This window comes from Antedon mediterranea, chromosome 4 (genome assembly GCF_964355755.1).
Source record: "Antedon mediterranea chromosome 4, ecAntMedi1.1, whole genome shotgun sequence".
Classification (NCBI taxonomy): Eukaryota; Metazoa; Echinodermata; class Crinoidea; order Comatulida; family Antedonidae; genus Antedon; species Antedon mediterranea.
Window position 1 is genome coordinate 9,363,369 of NC_092673.1, and position 20,108 is coordinate 9,383,476.

The 20,108-nt window shown below is 32.1% G+C and overlaps 1 protein-coding gene and 1 pseudogene across 2 annotated transcripts in view; both read left to right on the forward strand.

Annotated features, from left to right (window-relative positions):
* The window catches only part of LOC140046569 (adenylate kinase isoenzyme 5-like), a 57,869-nt gene extending 48,051 nt beyond the window's left edge, over positions 1-9,818 (forward strand). For both annotated transcript variants that reach the window (XM_072091266.1, XM_072091267.1), the window contains one exon: positions 6,538-9,818. In XM_072091266.1, the coding sequence (XP_071947367.1) occupies positions 6,538-7,263 (726 nt within the window). In that variant the 3' untranslated portion in view covers positions 7,264-9,818. The remainder of the gene's footprint in view (positions 1-6,537) is intronic.
* Positions 9,819-17,433: 7,615 nt separating this feature from the next.
* LOC140047993 (uncharacterized) lies at positions 17,434-19,447 on the forward strand (annotated as a pseudogene).
* Positions 19,448-20,108: the final 661 nt, after the last annotated feature.

A 20,108-nucleotide genomic window follows, 5' to 3' on the forward strand; every position in this document is an offset into this window, starting at 1 on the left:
TTGGTAGGTTGGTCGGTCGGTCGGTAAACACTAATGAGCACACGACTGCAGCCATCTATATGGCCTTGTTTAAGTAATATATATATGCATTATTTTTACAAAAACTCAACAATTGGTTTTTTAAATTTTAAGCAAATAGGTTTCAGACACTGTACATAACATACATTTATCTGAATTTTGTATATTCTATATAAAATGTATACAAATTAATTATCTATCAAAAAAATCTGGGGTAAACTTATGGAGTAAATCAGTAAAAAAAATATGGGTGCAACTTACTCCGAAATGGCTGTTTAAGTTTATTATCTTAATCATTTACTTTTCTTTTCCATGTCAGTGACCAATCGTTTTCTATATGTGTGTTTCCCACTTTGTTTTACTCTTGGTTGGTTCTTTACATTTTTTTTAAGGAAATAGAGATGAATGCTTTTACAACTCATTTTGCTATGCTGTATTAATATGACCTGGTTAACTTTTACATTATCAATTTTTGAACAAATTATATTTTGCTACTCGGAGACTGCGGCAATTAACAAACTCATAGAATAATAAATAAAGACGCATACAACATAAGTTCTGGCTTAAATAGTTTAATTAGTAAATGAACATTCACCCATGTAAAACTGCACATAAAAGTCATAAGCAAATATAAGTTATATAGCAATAATTTTCCAATTCTAAGTAAGCACAGCAGGGATGCTCAGAGAAAACTAGCCCGTGGCAGGTGCCAAGGCACCGCCAAGAGCAGCCCAGCAAAGTGCAGGAAAAAAGGAAGAATGTTCACTTACCCGCATGAAACTGAGATAAAAAAAAAAACAACCAGGACTCCCTGGAAGAGTCTCCAAAGAGACTGATAGGTACAAAAATCACCATTAATACAACGATGCTCCCCATGAAAGTATACGCAGATACTTCATGGCAGTATGTTGAGCATCAGCACCTTCCACCCAAGGCTAATCCAAGGGCTCCACTACCGTGCACTGCAATGGGAGCAAAGTTGTACTAACACATCGCCAATAAACAATACTGACAGAAAAAAACAAAAACGCATGGATGTGAGTTATAATGTAAATGTAGATTTTTATTATGTTGTTGAAAATTCGCAGAAATATAAATTATTCAATGAAATACAACAATGCAGCTGGCCACCTCTTGAACATTATGAGGGAAGTCCCTGTAACAGTTTATGACCGCCCATTTTGAGATCTAAAAGTATAATGCTTTTTGATTGGAGTTTCCGTAACAACCTGATGTGATTGTCAATTAGATTGCCAAGGGCTTTAGGTTGTCAACAAAGCATGTCCCAGGTTAAGATAAGATAAGATATGATAAGATAAATCTTTATTGTCATGAACACAACAAGGCGAGCATGAAATTGGTTTTCCTTGATGCTTAAAAACACATACAATATATAAAACATTAAAAATATCAATACAATACATTAAAAATATATACAGTTGTAAACAAGTAAAACAAACTATCTTTGAAATGTTGAGTTGGAAACATGAATAGAGTTGTGGACGATGTCTAGAACAGAATTGGTGAACTTTCAAAAAATGTCTTCGGTTTTTCGGTAGGTTGATCCAATATTTAAATCAAAGACACATGTAAAATAAAAAGATAATGTTTAAAGTACATATTGTTAAAATATTAAAAAAAGAAAAGAGTAGGCACATGTTTTTCGATTCTCAAGCCACCGTCCATTAGTTCCATTGTCTCGGGCTGAGTGAGGCTAACCTGTGACTGTCAGTAGCATTTTGGCTTAACGGAGGTATCTTCTATATATTGTATTTAACCAACATTGATTATAATTATGATTAATATATTTGCCATTCCTAACGTTCCGAAGAATTAATAATAGGTACTTAATTATTTTGAAGTGTTTTAAAACATATTAGTTAGAAATGCGCAACATCGCTATTATAGTAAATGGAATCGTCCGTACCATGAAAGTTTTAAATACTTTATGGACAGGTCCACTTATTTTCGAGGAATATTTTTTGATTATTATTGATTGAGGATTATTTATATATATATAAATTTGCCATTGGATATATATATATATAAAGTATGAAAGGAATCATATTTTGTAGGTTTTTAGATTTAATTGATTAATTTAAAACTGTTAGTACTGCTATAGAAATCTATGTTTGCATTTTCTTCAGTTAATATTTATTTAATGAAAACAGATTATTTTTTAAAACTGAATTTATTGTAATTAATTAAACTAGATGGTCGTGTCCACGGATGGTTCTCGAATACACAGTCATTTCAGCGTGAAAAAAAAAACAACGAAAAACTGGCGATTTCAAATGTACGTACCGCAGGATTATAGAACATTGTCGTTTACAGAAACGAATAAATAGACACGATGATTTATGTAGTCAACTAAAATTAGCACCATGGTAATTAGACCTACTTCCGAAGAAGGAGAAACTTTTTTATTTGAACTCATTTAAACAAACCCAATTTGTGTTTTGTATATAACATTAGAGTTGAGGGATAGGGAAGAGGATGGGAATTAAGAACATTTTTTTAAATATATATCCTTTATCCCTTCAGTAACGAAATATTTTTAAATGTTTTGGCCTATCAATAATACTTATACCACTAGATACAGTAAAACATTTACGTTTTAGTACTTCTTTAAAACTGTCCCTGTCGATTAAAATAGTAAAGTACATGTAACGATACACCACTACAAAGTTTATATTGTTTATAATTAATTATTACTATAAACGTTGAGAAGCAGCTGTCAGTAATACCGTTTCTTATTTGTATATTATGTGTTTATATATCCAGCAGTAGAGCATACCCACGGTAACAGTAATACATGTTCTTTGTATATGTGTTTATATATCTAACAGTAACCACATTCACCGTAAGAAAGTTTCGATTCAAATGGCGACCAAAAATGGTTAATACGTATTTACAATAATGTCAAAGTTTTGCAATATGTCAGTTTTAAGTTTATTCTCCAAGGGCTCATAAATTTACCTACTTGTGTTAAACCAACACCCCTATTTGAGGCAAATAATTGAACCTAAATTCGTTTTAATTGTTAATAACTAATTATCTGACTAAATTTAATTAGTAAACAGGGTTACATCAGGTGGTAAAAACCAGTACCGAGATTCTAACCAACTTTATCATCGAGTAAACATTCTAGGAATAACGCACGATTTACCGAATTTTTTCCTTACGTAAATGTATATATAGATTATTATTGATCAACAGGTATTTAATCTATACAGTAATGGAAGAAAATATGAAAGAAAATTATCAGAATCAGATTCTTCAATGAACACATGTAATTCCGACAGTTTGAAAAAGAAAATTGATCGTGCAAATAATGTTTACGTTTCAACATATTTTTATTTATTACATATTTCTATGGTATCAAAAACATATTTTTAATAAACATTTGATTTAAAATTGTGTATTTATATTATACAATTAACTGGTGAAACAATGGGCATGATGTGATTTATAATTAAAGAGCTATGTTAGATTTTGTGTAATTTTGCGATTAACCAACACATTTTTATTTTGTTACACGTTTCCATGATAACAACAAAAACATATTTTTCGTATTTTATTAAAAATTGTGTATTTATGGGCATTATGTGATTCATAATTAAAGAACTATCTTTGATTTGTATGTATTTTTGCGATAAAATGAAAATTTTTTTTTTTTTTTTTTTTATTACACGTTAACAACATGTTAACAAAAACATATTTTTTAATAAAGTTTTGATGGAAAATGATGTATTTATATTATACAATTAACTGGTGAAAAAATGTGCATAATGTGATTAATAATTAAAGAGCTATTTTAGATTTTTGTGTATTATATTACATTCAAATATTACCTATTTGCATTATGTATTATGATAAAACAATATTTTATGATTTTTTTTTTGCAAAAGTTTTATAGAAGATGTATTTACATCAATCAATAACAGTTGAAAAAACTAAGTTGGTATAATTTATGGTTGTCTTACGTGCTGTCCATTTGGCCAATATGAACCCCTATCAGAAATCGATGTAAGAATACAATACAACAAAATGTTAATACCCCAAAACGTAGTGTGTATTGCCGTACGATATAATTATTATAGGTATTATACATATGTACAATGGAGCTAGGCTGAATTCAAAACTTCACTTGACCGAACGTATGGAAAGGTTAAACGTTTGTTTGTTTGTGTAATTACTAGGCATAGTCGTTTATAGACGTTAATATAGAAAGTTAGCTTTTATATTTTACTTAGAAGTATAAGTGTGTATATATTTTTAAAAAATATAAATAAAATAATGTATATTATTAAAACTAGAATTTAAATCGTCACTTTGACCTAATATACTGTGTATATATAAAGGAAATAAACAGTGTCCCAGTAAAATATATCACACCGTAAGGAAAACTGGATACTCGAAGTAATATCTGATACTAAGGTGAAAAATGCTAGTCTGTTATCGCTCGACATACCATACCAATGTGTAATGTGGTTTGCGGTTACTATATGTTACTATAGTGCCTGTCTGTTAAAAAATGTTTGTGTCGTTAATATCTTCCTACGAGAGGATTTATGTATGGGCCTTGTAATGTGCGAGTCGTTATCGTTTATGTATGGGCCTTGTCGTCGACTAAGGCGAAAGTAAATGTGCGAGTCGTAATCGCACGACATATAAAATTCATGTGCGAGTCGTTATCGCATGACATATAAAATTCATGTGCGAGTCGTTATCGCACGACATATAAAATTCATGTGCGAGTCGTTATCGCACGACATATAAAATTCATGTGCGAGTCTTTATCGCACGACATATAAAATTCATGTGCGAGTCGTTATCGCACGACATATAAACATTCATGTGCGAGTCGTTATCGCACGACATATAAAATTCATGTGTGAGTCGTTATCGCACGACATATAAAATTCATGTGCGAGTCGTTATCGCACGACATATAAAATTCATGTGCGAGTCGTTATCGCACGACATAAAATTCATGTGCGAGTCTTTATCGCACGACATAAAAAATTCATGTGCGAGTCATTATCGCACGACATATAAACATTCATGTGCGAGTCGTTATCGCACGACATATAAAATTCATGTGCGAGTCGTTATCGCACGACATATAAAATTCATGTGCGAGTCGTTATCGCACGACATATAAAAATTCATGTGCGAGTCGTTATCGCACGACATATAAAATTCATGTGCGAGTCGTTATCGCACGACATATAAAATTCATGTGCGAGTCGTTATCGCACGACATATCATGTGCGAGTCTTATCGCACGACATATAAAATTCATGTGCGAGTCGTTATCGCACGACATATAAAATTCATGTGCGAGTCGTTATCGCACGACATATAAAATTTCATGTGCGAGTCGTTATCGCACGACATAAAATTCATGTGCGAGTCGTTCATCGCACGACATATTATAAAAGTATATGTGCAGGTAATGTCTGTGTCGTTAATATCTTCCTACAAGAGGATTTATGTATGGGCCTTGTCTTCGACTAAGGCGAAAGTAAATGTGGGAGTCGTTATCACACGACATATAAAATTCATGTGCGAGTCGTTCATCGCACGACATATTATAAAAATATATGTGCAGGTAATGTCTGTCGTTAATATCTTCCTACAAGAGGATTTATATATGGGCCTTGTCTTCGGCTAAGGCGAAAGTAAATGTGCGAGTTGTTATCGCACGACATATAAAATTCGTGTCCGAGTCGTTAATCGCACGACATACAGGGATTACAGTATAATATAGAGTATAATATGTGCGGGTAATGTTTGTGTCGTTAACATTTTCCTACGAGAGGACAACATATAAAAGTATACAGAAATATATATATATATATATATATATATACGTATAAAGTCGGAAAAAACATGTGTTAAATCACAATGGCGGCCGAACAGTTGGCCCTCGTGTAAACTGGAATCACACCAGTAGCCTGGACACACCTTAAAACACACTCACGTTACCACACATACAGTACATAGGTAGACTTTCCATAACGGAAAGGGCTGTAGTATTTGTAGTCGTGGAAGTATAAGTTGCATCGCATAAGGTGCCGAATTGTTAGAAAACTTACTTGTAAAAATGTTGTCGTGTTAGGATGGAAATCGGTGATGGAAAATCAGGAAAATTGTCTTCAACTTAATGTGATCGTGTTAACAGAGAGGATGCTTGATCAAAGAGGTCGAAAACCCGCCCTCTCCGTTCTCAAAATAGAATTGTGTTTCCACCCCAATTCTTGATTCTTTCCATTCTCATGGTATTGCTTCTAGTAAGCATGACAATTCAGCAATCCAAGTTAATTTGATATTTAATAATGGTAATTCATTTTTATTAATAAATCTGTCATCAATTATGTTTCATCTTTGTACTAGATCTAATACAATTCCTATAAAGGAGTGATAAACCATTGTGTGTTATCATGTTGTTGCCCCATATAGGGCATCAAAAATGATGTGTAATGTTTGATATTTTTTATCATCATGCATTAGGTTTCTGCTTGTGGAGGAACAGTAGATGACATTTTCACTGATGTTGTCAAAATTATAGAGGATCACGGCTTTTTACCCTCAAGTGCAGAACAACGAGCAGAAAATAAACAATGTGAGGAACAAAACCAAACAGAAACTAAGAATGAGAAAAGTCAGGAAGTAAGGATTATTAAGAAAACAGAAGAGATTGAAATAAAGAATAAAAATAACTCCACAGTACCAGGAAAAAATGTTGAGTCAGCAGAAAATTCTACAGCTGTGGAGAAAGCAGAGGAGTCTACTTCAGAAGAACCTGATATATCTGGAAATAAAGACGAATTTTCATCTGAAAAGAAGGAAGAAGAATTTGAACCAGGAAATAAGGAAGAAGAAGCTGTATCTGAAAAGAAGGAAAGAGAATCTACTTCTGAAAAAAAAGTAGAAGTACCTACTTGTGACAAGAAGGAAGAAGAACCTGCATATGGAGAGAAGGAAGAAGAATTTTTATCGAACAAGAATACATTTATATTTGAAAAGAATGAAGAAGAATCAGAACATGAAAATAAGGAAGTCACATCTGAAGAGAAGGAAGAAGTCACATCTGAGCGGAAAGAAAAAGAAGCTGCATCTGAAGAGAAAAAGGGATCTACATCTGAAAAAAAGGAAGAAGAATCTACATCTGAAAAGACGGAGGAAGATTCACCTTCTCAAAAGAAAGTAGAGGAAAATACAGGAGAGGCAGTATAGGAAGCAGCATTATAACTTTGTTTTGTTTTTGATTAATTTGTACCACTTAGTTTTGTTATTTTTGTATTTTATAATAATGATGGAATAAGAGCAGTTTTCTGTTTGGGCTTATGCATATTACTTACTCCTGGCAAGATGAATTGTAAAACCTACTTTTAAGAACTTTTGCCGAATAAATATTATTATTATGATTATTAAAAGCGCAGGAATTAGAACATCCATGATCGATTAAACAAAAATCTTTTGAAAACTGAAGAAACATATTATTAAGTGATTATTTAGAATAAAATGATCACCTATTGTTATTGTATGAAATCTTTATTATTATTATTTATTTCTTTCTGTACAGATTTTGTGTGTCAATTATCTCAAAAAGTTAAATGTCAATAATCACAACAATTTCAGAATATCTATATAAATATAATTTAGTTTAGTCCTAGTTAGCTTTTCAGCGTGATCACTCATCCGTGACATCATTTGTACGCCATTTTGTAAAATCACATCAATTGTATCTCCATAATTCATTATCACATATTAATGAAATCACTACACATAAACGTCAGGCCAAGGGTAAAAATATTAGCAAATAAAACGCGTAAAATCGCGCTTTAAAAATTTTAAAAGCCCAAAATTCAGTTTTTGATCGATTTAGAGCATGAATTAGGTAATTTGCATGTTCCAGAAAAATTACTGCGCAAAAACACGTTTTTGCGCGCGCGATTCTTATAAAACGTAAACAAATTTTTTTTTGTACAAATCACATTTAACTCACCATCCTTTGTACATTCACTGAATTTGAGTCCATTCCGACTTAAAATAGTGCTATACGAGCACGTTAAATATGGCAAAATGCGTAAATTAATTGCAAAAAAATGGTAAAAAAATAAGGCATTTTTAAAATCAAAATAACTCTTCAGAAGTTTCGTCGACCCCCAATTTTTTTAACTTATTCGGGAAGCCATTGAATGTAGATATGACTTCATGTACACATTTGACGTACAAAATGTTGTGTTGTCATCAAATGGCCACTTGAATTTAAAAACTAGGAATTTTTATCTTTTTGTGTAGGTTATCACATTCAATAGAGTGCATCTCCGTTATTTGAGCCCAATTTTCGCTCAAATTTCAGTATGTGCTTGCTAAATTAATTATCTTTATCCATTTTCATTATGATGATGTCATCATGCGTAAAAACTTGAATAACGTGGGTCGAGTAATTTTACCTTCAGCGTATATTTGAATATCTGTTATCACAGCTCTTTAGAATTAAAGGTGACCTGGATGATTTTAATTCATTGTGACAGCTGATGAAATTTAGATATGAATTCACATAAAAATTAAGCCTATCGGATGTTGTGACGTTATGATTTGATGATTTTTTCATCTCTTTCGTCACAATTATAACAATTTTAAAGAGCGCGCATTGCGCATCCAAGTGCCAAATTTTCTTCCAATTCTTCCTTATATTTTTTTGCTCCATTTATATCTTTGGAAATTGTCATCTTCAAGTTTATTTTGATAATGTCATCATATCAAAAAATTTGAACATGATGTGGGTCCCATAATTTCACCTATGCTACACTGTATATGGATATACAGTATACTGTACTATTATATATGACACATAATAGGTACAACTCAGCAATATAAGCATATGCATCATGTCATAGGATGGCGTTCATCAACTTTTTACGATGGTATGTTAAAGTATATGCATGTTTAAAAAAATTTAATTTCATTAGAATTATAAAAATGATCAAAGTGACGAATTAAATTCTAGTTTATTTTTATCATTGTATTGATAAGTAGCCTGAATCCTGCATTTGATGCTTTATCTTCTCCTCATCATCTCCTTTTTCTAAAGTTTAAATCCAAAATGTTATGAATTAGTATTGGGATTGATTCAGTGCATAAGTTACTGTTACTGTGCTCTTAAATTTGCAAGTAGCCTATTCATAATGTAAATTAAGCTTAACATTCATAACACTTCACTAAGTGCAGCTTTAATTGTATCAAAGTAGAATAATGGATTAATGCCCATTTCTTTCAAGTTGTAAAACTACTGAATTTCAAATTTATTTTGTAATAATAAAATCAATTGTTTCTAGACTGACAAACATAAAGCTGGAAATTTGCAAAACATAGAAGTAACAAACTTACAAAGGTATTTTAAAAATGTACTTTACTTATAGGATTTTCCCAAACTGTCCAAATTTTCATTTTGCGTTAGTTTGCATCACAGTTAGAAGAATATGTCACTTATTTTCACAGAAATATTCTTACTTAATTTAGACTGGCAAAAATACTAATACAAGAAATACATGTCTTTTAATTTCTGAAACATTTTTGTAGCAATTTGAATAGGGTATTCTGTAATTATATATATAATGTTATTATTATATATTATTTTATAATATACAATACTCATAATGTACGAAGTGTAAATATATAGTGGTATGGTTTCTTCATTTACATTTCTTTTTCATGAAGCATATTTTTCCATTTGGTTTGATGTTTGTTTTTTAATTTAGAAACATGCATGCTTTGTCAAATACTGCTGTAGTTATAATAATATTATAAAGTTTTAATAATGTTAATTTATTTGTGGTGTTGTATTTGTATTCCTTTTGCCTTCTAGATCTAGAGTGTTACTTCTTGCTTTAAATTTCAAAACTTACAATATCAAAATTAACCATATCATAGGTTTATGCTTATATTTTAAGTAGTCGGACAAAGTTGACTTGCTTTTTGCTCGTTCAAACCATTGCTTTGCATTTTCTCTAGAGAGCAAACATATTTAAAATGTTTGAGCCACGTCTAACTCTCCGGGTTTAAATTAAATTTAGAATCTAAGTCAAAATTATATAGTAATTCCTTGATATGGTTAATTCACTTCCATTTAATGTTACCTTGAACCTCAATTAATTACCTACATAGATGTGTTTGCCATCTCTGATCATCCATATTTTTAAGTCTATTAAAGTAAGACAATCTAAACTTATTTTGTATATAATAAATTGTTCCCAACCTAAATCCCCAAGTAATGCCTCTTTGGCAACATTTCTTTGTGCCTTAAAAATATTTCTTGCCTTTAAATGTTTTCTAATTTGTCTAAAGAGCTTACAGAGTACATAACCATATTGAAGAGGCATAGTTAATGGTGGGTAGCCCTATTATTCTCCATAAGAGATGGCCATAGTAAACCCTATTGACATCTTTCTGGTTGTTAATAATAGAGGTAATATAAGCAATTATCCTATTTCCCTTTTTAATTACTTCATTAAAGATGTATTGTCCCTTTGACTAATTAAAAAAAAAAAAAATAAAAGATTTCGAAAAAAGGTGGGTCATTTTGAAGTATCACAATAGTTATTAACTATCACCAAAAAATTTTCGAAAAAAAAAAAATTTAACTGAAATACAGACGTTTTTTTGTGAAAAAAATAACTTTGACTTCCAGTCAAAGTTTTCAATCAAAACATATCCCATAATGAAACGCACTTGTTTGGCTACTCTGTATGTATAATCATAAAACTTCCTCATGATCTGTGTGAAAATACCTTCTTAACCGTGACGAGTTGTAAACAATCCTAATTTAGCATATGCATAATGCGTACTCATAGTTTGAAATCTTTGTTTACTTTCGCTCGTGACGATTTTCCAGATGAAATGTAATTAAACTAATTTACCTGTTAATTACGTAAACTTGTTGTTTTTGGCTCGAATTTTCGACTTAATATTACTTTGATATGGCCACTTTAAATTTAGAATATTTTGACCTTCATTTTTTTTGTGTTTCAAGGGACAATACATCTTTAACATTATGTGAATCAGCATATGACCTAGAGATTATAACACCAAGATATTTATAGGATTCTTTTTCCGTAATATAATGTTTACTAAGATTCCATGTTCTATGTGGATTATTAACTTTTTGTCCTGTAATTAATACATTTGATTTTTAAGTTAAATTCTAGCCTCCGTTTTTGTGAATACTCACTAGCTACTTTAACCAATTAAAAAAACATCGTTGGCAAAAAGTAAAGTGCCAATTTGTATGTTAAAAATATAAACACCTTGTTTATTACTTTTTTTAATTCATTTAATTAATGTAAATTGAAAAAAGAACTGGTGATAATGAACAGCCTTGTTTCACCCCTCATTAATATTAAACATAATTATCTGATTCTATGTCATTAAATAAAACTTTACATTTAACATCAGAATACATATTTGTTATAACATTAAGTATTTTTCACTAATACCAATTTTTTTGGCAGCATTAATTAAACATAGTCGCCAAACGGAATCAAAGGCTTTTTTAAAGTCCAAAAAGTCCAGAAATGTTCTTTTACCTTCAGCACGTCTTATGGCTATGATACTTTTAAGAGTAAAAATATGATCTTTACATCTCCCGTCTGTTCTAATACCACCCTGGACTTCTCCAAGAATATTACTATCTTCTAAAAATTGAGAGATATTGTGTGCAAGAATACTATTAAAGACTGTGGCTACACATGAGTTAAGTGTGATTGTCACGAACTCCCTTTACCTATGTTTCCGAGCGGTTGAAAATACATAAAAGTATACGCACAAAATCCACAAAGTCGTAAAATAACTAAAAAACAAAGCTTTAATTTCAATCAACTTCAACCTTCAACAATCCAGTAAGCACTTCAAACAACAGCTTCACAATAATTTTTACAATCTAATATCCAACAACTAATATCCAACAACTAATATCCTACCTTCTTCAAAATAAATGCTTCAATCAAAAATCCTTCTCCCTTCTTACAATTGTCATACTTCCCCTTATATACAATATGTTCAGATAATTCGATCCTTATACTTCTTATTCTATTAGATGACAGTTTCTATTAATAGCACTTCTGGAATGTTCCTGATTGTTCTTATATTAATTATACATGGTTTCTTAAATCTAAACATACTCTTATTCTAGAATGTTTATGTAAATACTATGTTACTCTATATGTTAGGGAATGGTAATTTACTAAACTCTCCCATCTTTCTGAGCTCAAAACTCTTTCTTGGAGTTTTGAGGGGCTAGTATACACGGACGTGGCAAAAGTTAACCCACTCCTAATCTATAAAGCTTTAATACGCCATAATAACATAGAACATAATTATTAATGAAAACTAATAATGAACCAACAATATTCATGTCAATTTGTCGGAATGGTTCACTAATTACTGACATAAGAATCATAACGTTTTATACTTTAAGGCTTTACAATACTCTGTCAATGAAATATCATGTGCAACTTTCAGAACACTATTACGGCAAGGATATAAAACCACTAATTTCTCTATGGGTTCTGTCTGGTGTTTAGTAAAAACATCCCTAAATAAAATTCCGTCCTTACAGACTATCTTTATAGCATCGTCATCTTTCTGTACTAACATCTGTTCTCGAAGTGGAATTAAAGTTCTAACCTTAACCTGATAATCCTTAATTTTATCTTTGCCCATATCTAAAATGTCTAATTCACTATCTTGGCTAGATTTAGCTTCCTTTGTTTTTGCAAACTCTTACCTAACTTTTCGTTTTTCACTTCTGGTTTTATGAACCTTTTCCTTGGGAGGGTTGTCACTGAGTAGCTGGCCATCTAAATGTCCAAATTCTTTTTGAAAATTAACCACATCATCTGGTTAATATCAGAAGATCTCTTTTTAAATAGAGATGTTTTAGCCTGTGACATTCGTCCAGCTATTCTCACAGATCACCAGGCGGTATCAATTAAAATAGATTTGCATGAAAAAAAACGCGGTCCTGGTTTATGGATGTTCAACAATAGCTTTCTGAAAGATGAAACATTTACAAAATTAGTAATTAAAATAATTGATGTTTCAATACTAAAAAATAATAGAGAACCTGTAAGTGCAAGTTTGTTATGGGAGCTTGTAAAAACAAAAATAAAAGAATTTTCAATTGCATACGGAAAACAAAAAAATAAAAACCAGAATAAAAAGAAAGAAAAATTACAAAAACAAATAAAAAACTTAAATGAAACAATTATGAATACTCAAAATTGTGATATAACCATTGAAAATAAAATTGAAAACAAAAAAATAGAGCTTGAAAACATTTATAATGTAGAAGCAAAAGGCGCGCAAATTAGGTCCAGAGTAAAATGGATAGAGGAAGGCGAGCGGAATACAAAATACTTTCTTGGGTTAGAAAGATCCAAAAGTAAAAAGAAACACATAAAAAGTTTAATTACTAAAGATGGGAGCTTAGCAACGAGCCCAATTGATATTTTAAAGGAACAAATACAACATTTCGAAGGTTTATACGCAAAAAATGTTATAAACCCTGGAAAAATTAATAAATACCTTTGTAATTCTATTATAAACAAGCTTTCAGAAAAAGAAAATTGTGAAGGTTACGTCACTATTGATGAATGTAAAAAGGCCATTTCAATGATGGAAAAAAATAAAACACCTGGATCGGATGGTCTAAGTGTTGAATTTTATGTGTTCTTTTGGAATAATATTAAACATTTAATTTGCGATGCGTTAAATGAAAGTTATAATTCTCAAGAATTATCCTTTTCGCAAAAACGAGGTGTAATCACCCTTTTGTTCAAGGATGGAGAAAGAGAAAATTTGAATAATTGGCGTCCCATTACCCTCTTAAACACCGATTACAAAATTCTTTCACATGTATTAAGTAACAGACTTAAAATGGTTATTAAATCAATAGTAAGTTCAGACCAAAAAGGTTATATAAAAGGCCGTTTCGCTGGTGAAAACATTCGGTTAATAGAAGACCTGCTTTATTATACAGAGTGTAATGATATCGAAGGGGCAATAATTACCGTAGATTTTAAGAAGGCTTTTGACTCTATTAGTAGAGATTTTATGTTCAATGTTCTAGAAAAGTTTAACTTTGGAATGTTCTTTTGTAACTGGGTAAAAGTATTATACAATAACGTTGAATGTGTCACAGTTAACAATGGTTGGGTTTCAAACAATTTTAAAATGGAAAGAGGTATTAGACAAGGTTGTCCTCTATCTGCTCTGTTATTCATTTTAGTGGTTGAAGTAATGGCATCTAGAATAAGAAACAAAGATGACTATAAGGGTATTAAACTTCCAAATAATGAAAATAACATAGAAGCTAGAATAAGCCAATTAGCCGATGATACTGTTTTGTATGTTGGTAATGACAAAAGTATTAAGTCAGCAGTCAGTGTAATTGAACGTTTTTGTGAAGTATCTGGAATGACACTAAATAAAATAAAAACCAATGCTTTTTGGATTGGTAAATGGAAGAACAGAATAGATAGACCTTTAGAATTAAATTGGGTAAAACACCCGATCAAAATTTTAGGCATATATGTAGGGTATAATACAGAAGAATGTACCAGAAAAAACTGGGATGTTAAATTAATAGAGCTAGAAAAGACTTTAAAACAATGGAATGCTAGAAATCTCTCAATTTTTTGTAGAATAATAATCCTGAAAAGTCTTGCACTATCTAAATTAACATATACTGCAAATATCACTGATGTTCCAAAATATGTATATACACAAGTTACAAATCTAATATATAATTTTATTTGGAACAATAAAAGGGAAAAGATAAAAAGAAAAACTCTAATTGGTGATGTTGAGATGGGAGGCATTAAAATGCCTGATTTTACTCTTCATGTTAACGCACTCATGTGTGGCTGGTTAAAAAGAATTATGAATGATGATGGTGCTAAATGGAAAAATATTCCAATGTATTATATTAAAAAAATATGTGATGTTAATGTTTTACTTAATATGTCATGTTATAACATTATTGATGTTAATTCTGATAAAATTCCACTGTTTTACAAAAATATGATAAAAGCCTACATAAATTATAACAGAATCTCTAAAAAAAAACCTGAAACTTATAACGATATAATGAATGAGCAACTGTGGGGAAACCACTACGTTAAACTAAAAAAAAAAACGCTTTTCTACAAGCATTGGATTGACAGTGGCATTATCAGTATTAAAGACATTGTTAATAAGAACACTTTTTTAACATCAAACGAAATACTGGTGAAACTACAATGTAAAACAAACTGGTTAAATGAGTATTTGTGCATTATTAAGGCAATACCAATTCAATGGAAACGTATTATTAAGGAGGTAGATATTTTCAATTGTGATGATAATGATGAAGTAGTTGGGACTAAGTATGAGATTAATACTACCAAACTAATATACTCATGGTTTGTGAAAGAATATTTCATTATTCCAATGTCACAACTAAAATGGGAAGAGTACTTCAATGATAACAACATTGATTGGAAAACTTCTTGGTTACGGAAAGTATGTAAAATGAAAGATAAGAAACTAGCACAATTCAATTATAAGATGTTACATAGAATACTGCCTACCAACAAACGGCTGTATCAGTGGAAAGTTAAGGAAACACAAACGTGTGACAAATGTGGAGAAATTGAAAATGAAAATCATTTGTTTTTTAGTTGTAGATTTATTCAGAAATATTGGAGGAAAATGCTTAGTATCTTTGTAAGTTTAAATCACAATAACATATCATTTAAACAATTAATACTAGGAACGGGAGATAAGCTAATAGATTATATTTACACTTTTGCAGCATTTACTATTTATAGAATAAAAATGTTATCTGCACTAAATAAGCCAGTGGGTAAATCTTTATGGAATTCATTTAAAAGCAATATGTTATATAACATTGAATGTGAAACATATAACAATAAAGAAACAAGTATAGAAAAATGGGTAGCTTTAAGAAATAAGATTATGATAATATAATTTCTAATTTGATACGATTAACCGAAAAGGAATTACAGTGATACGGGTTACTGGTGGTACTGAGCTATTATTGTTTTTTTTTATCATGTATATAAATATATTGTATAATCCGGGTTGTAAAATGAAAACAAACAAATGAAAATGTGTGAACTATTTTAAAACGGGATAGATGATAATGATGATCCTGTCAAGTGTATAACAAAATATAAGAAAATTAATGAAAAAAGGAGTAATACAGAATTCATATATGTAAAAATGTTACTTATGAACTGTAACGACATTTACAAGTTAAATAATACGATTTTATGTAATATGAGATAATATGAATGTGAATAAAAGTGGTGTTTGCGCCACAAAAGAGAAAAAAAAACATCTGTTCTCGAAGTGGAATTAAAGTTCTAACCTTAACCTGATAATCCTTAATTTTATCTCTGCCCATATCTAAAATGTCTAATTCACTATCTTGGCTAGATTTAGCTTCTTTTGTTTTTGCAAACTCTTACCTAACTTTTCGTTTTTCACTTCTGGTTTTATGAACCTTTTCCTTGGGAGGGTTGTCACTGAGTAGCTGGCCATCTAAAAATGTCCAAATTCTTTTTGAAAATTAACCACATCATCTAACTGACGTGAAATAACCCTAGAAGCCTTTTCCGCAGTTAATTCGTTTTTATCTCTTAGTTTTTCTTTTTTAGTGTGGTCTCTAGTGGCGACAAAACTAAGCCTATCATGATTTTTATTCTCCTTTCCTAATAAGTCTCCAAAATTAAGAAAGTCCCTACCAAGAATTACATCTCTTGGTAAATCACTGCAAACGCCGACCAACAAATTGTCGTCTTCGTTATTAACCTTAATATTGACGAATGCAGTAGGATACGCTTGGACATGGTCATGGACTCCGCGCGATTAATTTTTTTAGCCGCTACTAAATCCGAATGAACAAGTTTCATATCACATCCAGAATCTATCAAAATTTCACAATCACATCCTTCAACTATGCCTCTACAAATGTAAGGTGTACATGGTTTTGAAACAGTATATGTCCTTGTCGACAAAAATCCAACATTTCTACGACAATATCGTTCAATATGGCCTACTTTTTTGCACCGTCTACAAACGCGAGGTTGTCTAGCGTCAGATTGTGATTTCTGAAAGTTATCATGGGCATTATTATTACCCTACTGTCAACTTCAAGAGTGCCTTTCACTGTTTCGCCTGGTTGTTTCTATTTTCGTGTTTTCTATTTTGAAACTTTTTCTCAAAATCGATACCTTTTCTAGCTTAAAAATATAATTATCTGCTAATTCCGCAGCATTTAATCCAGAATCTGGTTTATGTTCTTTAATCCAAATTTTTACCCTGTGGGCATAATATTTATCAATTGCTCTAAAATAACAATTTCAGCTAAATCATCTTTGCTTTTATCAGCAGGCTTAGCCCACTTAGTAAATAAAATCTTTCAACCTAACATACATAACTTTCTTCACTTTTCTTTTACTTAACCTAAACCTTTTTCTATATGTCTCTTCCGTTATGTCATAACTTTGTAATATTGATTTCTTCACTATGTCGTACTGGTTACTTTCTGTCACTCATAGTGATGCATAGACTGCTCTTGCTTTGCCTGTCAAAGGTGGTATCAGTTTTACTACCCAGTGTTCTTTTCGCCACTCATAGGTGTTAGCAATTCGTTCAAACGTAGTGAGATAATTTTCAATATCGTCACTATCAGAAAGTTTTGCAATCTGAACTCCTTTCAATTTCATTATGTCTTTTAATCGTCTCTCCTCACAGTCCTTTTGCTTATCCATTAACGCCATTACTAACGCTTGCTGTTTTTCCATATCTTCCCTACGTGAACGTTCTTGTCTTTCCATTACTTTGTAGCAGACCTACCACATAGCTTTTAAACAATTCAACATTTACTTTTAATTTGATTATTTATACATCCTCTATATATCTCTTTATTTAACCTCACATTGACAGGTTACCTTCACTTTTCTAGCTAATGGATTTTAAGAATGTTAATGACTCTAACAGAAAACCACATTAATTCTCTTAATCCTAATTGGTCAGATGAGATGGGCCTAGCCCAATATTACCATGCACTGACCACATTATTAACACACTCTTTTCTCAACCAGCATCTTAGCTACACCGTTTATTGCATTGTCTTATCAAATATTGTATATTGTATATTTTATCTATTTATTGAGAATCCTCACTTGATTCACTTGGAATAAATTGCATAGTTTACTGTATACATTTAGTAGTTGTTTTATTTTACCGTTGCGCCGACAATAACTAAAGTGGTGACCCTCGACTTTCTTATACCGAATTTAATTTAAAATGGAAGGACAACAGCAACAACGACAGCTACCGCAACCTCCAGCACAACCCCAGCACCAGGAACAACCTGTGATGCCCGCTCCTGACGCAGCAACCGTCAACAGGCCAATTTCTTCTGTAGCGTTGAAACTGCCTCCATACTGGCCCAATGATCCGATATTGTGGTTCACCCAAGTGGAAGCACAGTTCACAACGCGTGGGATTACAGTAGATGCTACAAAATACGCTTACTTAGTCGGATCATTGCAACCTGAAATTGCGCAGGAAGTTCGGGATCTACTTCTCAACCCGCCTACTGATAACAGGTATGTGAACTTGAAAGATACCTTAATACGTCGGACAACTGACTCCGACCAACAGCGCCTCCGCCAACTCCTGACGGCCGAGGAGTTGGGGGGATAGGAAACCGTCGCAATTATACCGACGGATGTTACAACTCTTAGGCGACAGGCCACTCGAATCTTCAATTATGAAACAAATATTCTTAAGTCGCCTCCCAACTAATGTACAGCTTATCCTAGCTTCAACCAAGGATGAGTTGGACCTGGGAAGCTTGACATCCTTGGCTGACAAAATTATTGAAGTATCTGTAACTGCAACTGCGGCAACAAGTGTATCGGCAGTACACACGGACAATACACCCTCCTTATCTGCGACCCTTGAAACCCTGCAAAAACAGATTCAACACCTGTCAACACAAGTTAATTCCTTGCAATCTGACCGACGGCACAACAGACATCAAAGTCGCAGCACAAGTCGACATCAAAATCGATCGCGTGGTAGGCATTCATCTCCTGCTCAACCTAACAGTACCAATCGCTCAGCTCAACATTCAAACAACACTCCTCAACTCTGTTGGTACCATGACAAATTTGGAGTAAATGCTCGAAAATGCAATCCGCCGTGTTCGGAAAACTCCAACGCCGACAACTCCCTGTTAGGTACCGCATTGTTTTTAAAATATTACTCTTTGTTTTTAAGTCTATAAATGGCATGGCTCCTGAATATATTTCTGACATGCTTAGGCTGTATGTTCCCGGACGTAATCTGCGTTCTAGTGACTCGCTGCTTCTACATCAGCCTAAGTCTCACCACTCATGGGGTGACAGAGCATTCTCCGTTACTGCTCCTCGTCTGTGGAATGCTCTACCGAGCTTCATAAGATTTTGCAAAACTGTTGATACTTTTTAAAAATTATTAAAAACACATTTATTCATTAAGGCATATGGAAATCATGAGGTTTCTTAAAGTTTTTTAGACTTAGAATTGTTTTGTATACCTTTTCCTGGCCAGCATTATCTTTGGGGTGCCTCTGTCTTGGTTGTTGTCTCTGAGCACCCGGTCGTCTGTGGCAAGGCAAATGTGTATCCTGCTCCTTTGTTTGGTCACCTAGGTAGGGGTCCGGGACCGCGACAGAACGACAACGGATGGGGACCCTCCAAAGAAATTGCATTTTATTTGTCAGGAATGTGTATGATTTATTTCTTTTTTATTTTTAAATGCGCCTTGAGCACTCTGGAGTGGTATGTGCGCTATAAAAATCTTATTATTATTATTATTATTACGAATGTTGCTGGCCGTCAAATCGTAAGTCGCCTTTTCTTTATTGTAAATAAATTATCAAAACAACGTTTCCTCATAGACACTGGGGCAGAAGTTAGCGTTGTTCCACCTACTCGCCATGAGCGTCTACATAGGCG